The sequence below is a fragment of the Apium graveolens genome, chromosome 11, assembly GCF_009905375.1.
Source record: "Apium graveolens cultivar Ventura chromosome 11, ASM990537v1, whole genome shotgun sequence".
Taxonomy (NCBI): domain Eukaryota; kingdom Viridiplantae; phylum Streptophyta; class Magnoliopsida; order Apiales; family Apiaceae; genus Apium; species Apium graveolens.
Genome location: NC_133657.1, coordinates 2,876,658 through 2,879,978, shown reverse-complemented (window position 1 = coordinate 2,879,978; position 3,321 = coordinate 2,876,658). Strand labels below are relative to the sequence as shown.

General features: G+C 33.3%; 1 protein-coding gene across 1 annotated transcript; it reads right to left on the bottom strand.

Annotated features, from left to right (window-relative positions):
• LOC141698245 (uncharacterized protein At4g28440-like) lies at positions 1-2,416 on the bottom strand. The gene is made up of 2 exons (XM_074502916.1): positions 2,100-2,416; positions 1-347 (listed from the first exon to the last, which is right to left on the bottom strand). The coding sequence occupies exons 1-2, from the start codon at positions 2,338-2,340 to the stop codon at positions 154-156; spliced, it is 435 nt and encodes a 144-aa protein (XP_074359017.1). The 5' UTR covers positions 2,341-2,416; the 3' UTR covers positions 1-153.
• Positions 2,417-3,321: the final 905 nt, after the last annotated feature.

The following is a 3,321-nucleotide window of genomic DNA, read 5'->3' as shown; positions in this document are numbered from 1 at the left end:
TATGTAAAATCCATTAAGGTAGAATGCAAAAACACAAGTCAATAGCTTTGAACTTCACATTACTATGTTTTACCAGTACCACTACTCATTTCATTCCACCTTGTAGAGCGATAGACATTAGCTTACTTCAGATCTCCACCCTGGTGCAAGATTTCAATTGGGACCAACAACAGTCACCAGCTCATACTCGATCAGAGAGAGATTGTTATCCTTCATGACTTCAAACTTCACGGGTTCGGTGACCTCAATGCGACCCCATTTGTCAACTGCAAGCCTCATGGTTCCTTTGAACATGTCAATCTTCGCATTTCTCACTATAATACTCGTACCAGGCTTCATCACATCAACTGTACACACAACATTTTCAGACAACACTTTAACACAAAAATAAATAGCTTTAAGTCAGCTTACTGGAAAGAAAACATGTTTATACTACACAAAATAGAGAAAAAGTACACACCAGTTCCACATCAGGATGCCCCAGTTATAAGATTCAGCACAATTAAAGTAAAACAAACATTAGAGATATTTAATCACTAATCCACTAATTGTGTTCCAATAACCTGAGACGTCACTAAGTAGGAATAATGATTCTACAAGATTCCATGCCTAACATTTAACGGCGATGAATTTTATATCCTATAGAATCTACCCAACAAAAGATTGATTAAGCAACTGGGAGCAGCAGCACAGAATATACACACGAGTGAGTAAAAAAAATGCTGTCTAAGCAGGTTATTGTTTATCATCTTCAAGAGTACCTATAGGTTTTAATAGCATTCATTAAGTTGCTCTTTTTTTTAATTTTTTGCTAAATTCTAGCTCATCACTTCTATAAAGCAAATATCAGATACACAGCAACTGCAAAATTTAGTCAAATTAACACAACCTCTTCAACCATTAATTGAATACAGAGTCTGTATATAAATTAAGCATCAATCTAAATGCAGGAACATTCTGAGAGTTCATTGCTCATACATTGACATAGTAGTCCAACACGAGAAAGAGACTACTATAAGTATTACAGAAAAATGTGTTACAGAACAATTTCCCAAGGATGAAGAATTTAACAAGGATGAAGAAGCCCTGAAGAACACTATCAACATTTACGAGCAGGATCTAATACAATAATGTTCTTAACATTTTCAAGGGAATGAAGGGCTCAAAATGCGACGCAAAGATATAGATCACTTGAAAGAACACAAGTTCCAAAATGCAACATAAAAAAAACAGATTTGAAGCAATTAATTTAATACTTTCAAGCGACTGAAGACCTTAGGATGCGACATACGTGTTACGATCACTGATTTATCAACATGAACCATTTATACACAATTTCTATTTTCTAGGGTTTGTAATGTGCTATAGACCAAATTTGCCAAAACAGAGGTGCTAAAGAACACTGTCAACACCACATCTAATTCAATTATGTATTCGATATTCAATGCGGACACATTCTTTAACCGCCAGGTGTCAAAAATACACTGATACACTCCCACACATAAGCACACACACAAATAACACATTTGAAACAATCCAAATATCCAAGTCAATAAAAGAGCTAAAAATGCATCACAAAGACATGTGAAAAACACAAGAAGATCCCCCAAACATATAAACAAACACACTTCTAGGGTTTGTAATGTAGGTCCACAAAACCCCAATTCCATAAGAAATGAGATTCAACAAGTTACAAACATCTGCTTTATACAAAACAGAACATTCAAACAAAGCCAAACCAGTAAGAACCTAGCCGAAGCCCCAACCGAACCCGAAAAATTAATAACCGCTTTTAAGTTTTAAATCTTATTTTTTAAAAAATATTTAATAGATGTTTCAGCCCAAAATTTTAAAATATCCGAATATATTTAAAATCCTGATTCCACCGCCGGGACGGACGGAAAAAGTGACGAAATAAATTTAAAATTGTGGTTCCGCCGCCGCCGAGACGGAATAAGAGACTGAAATAAATTTTAAATTTAAAATCCTGATTCCGCAGCCGAAACGGAATAAGTGACGACATAAATTTAAAATCCTGGTTCCGCCGTCCCGAACAAACATATATGTAAATCAACAAAACAGTAGATAAAAATGTAAACCTTGGTCATTGCGAGCAGTAAAAATGATGACAGCAGTTTCATCACCAACAAGACACTCGGACACACGAGTGTTACGAAGAGACAGAAGCTTAGCTTGACCTTTTTTCAACACATCCTCACTACTTTCGACCTTAACAACCAGGTTATGTCCCTGAGTCCCTGGTTTCAAAGACTCCACTTTGGTAAAGACAGGCTTTCTCAGAACAGGTTTTTTCTCTGAGTTCTTGCTGCTCGTTGCCATTGATTAAACCCCTTTGTTAAAATGTTGTGTTTTATGTTTTGTTCTGTAATAAAATTTGTTTGTGTAAGAAATGTTTTATGAGGGGGTATAAATTTAAAATAATGTTAAATGACTCTTCGTAATCCCTGCCTTTGAATTTATTCCGTTCAGCTGCCCTCTTGTTCAAATTTACCGCTTTTGGGATGTTTTTCATTACGTAATCTGTCATCAACACCTACCTATATTCCTCCCAATTTACTCACCTTTTTTTTTAATTTTGAATTTCAAACTGCATTTTTGTTATATATTTTCTTATTCCAACTTACTTATTAAGTTAGCAATTGGTGGATTTTTCAAAAATTACGATAAATTAGTCAAAAATATTTGATCGATTTGATAAATCAACGATAGATATCTCAATTTTTCCGAAGTTGTCCCATAAGTCAAAAATCGATATCTCGACTGAATAGTTACGATTTCCGAAATCTATAACAATATCTAACATTAAAGACTTGCAAACTCTTTTTTTTAACTAAATACGTGTGTCAACTAGTTTACTAAGTCGCGTTTCGCAGCGGCCTTCTAGAATAACTAGCGTACAAGCACGAGCCTATATATATATATATCAAAATATTATCTCGAACGAACTTGCACCTATGAAGAAATAATTTTTGAATACTATATGATTATTTTAATTTTTAACTTTATTTTTTATTCACATATCAATTACCTAATATTGAATAATATATTTTTATAAATTAGATTACATCTCGTAAATTTATATAAATGAAAATGTGATGACATAAAGTTCATCAATGAATTGTTTTACTTCTTTTTCTTTTCATACATAGTGTTAAAGTTGGATAGATAATTTAAATAGTGAGAGTTTACTTTTTGTAGTAGAGTCTGATTCTCACTCACCCCTTGAATTTTGAGATTAAATATTTATTGTAAGGTATATAACCCTAATTACCAAAGAAATCATCAATTGTTATAAAAATA

What these genes read in the sequence shown, in the direction of transcription:
- LOC141698245 (XM_074502916.1), bottom strand. Translation starts at nt 2,340, where the DNA reads ATGGCAACGAGCAGCAAGAACTCAGAGAAAAAACCTGTTCTGAGAAAG. An exon ending in TACTGCTCGCAATGACCAAG is followed by an intron (nt 348 to 2,099) that starts GTTTACATTTTT and finishes TTGTGTGTACAG; the next exon opens with TTGATGTGATGAAGCCTGGT.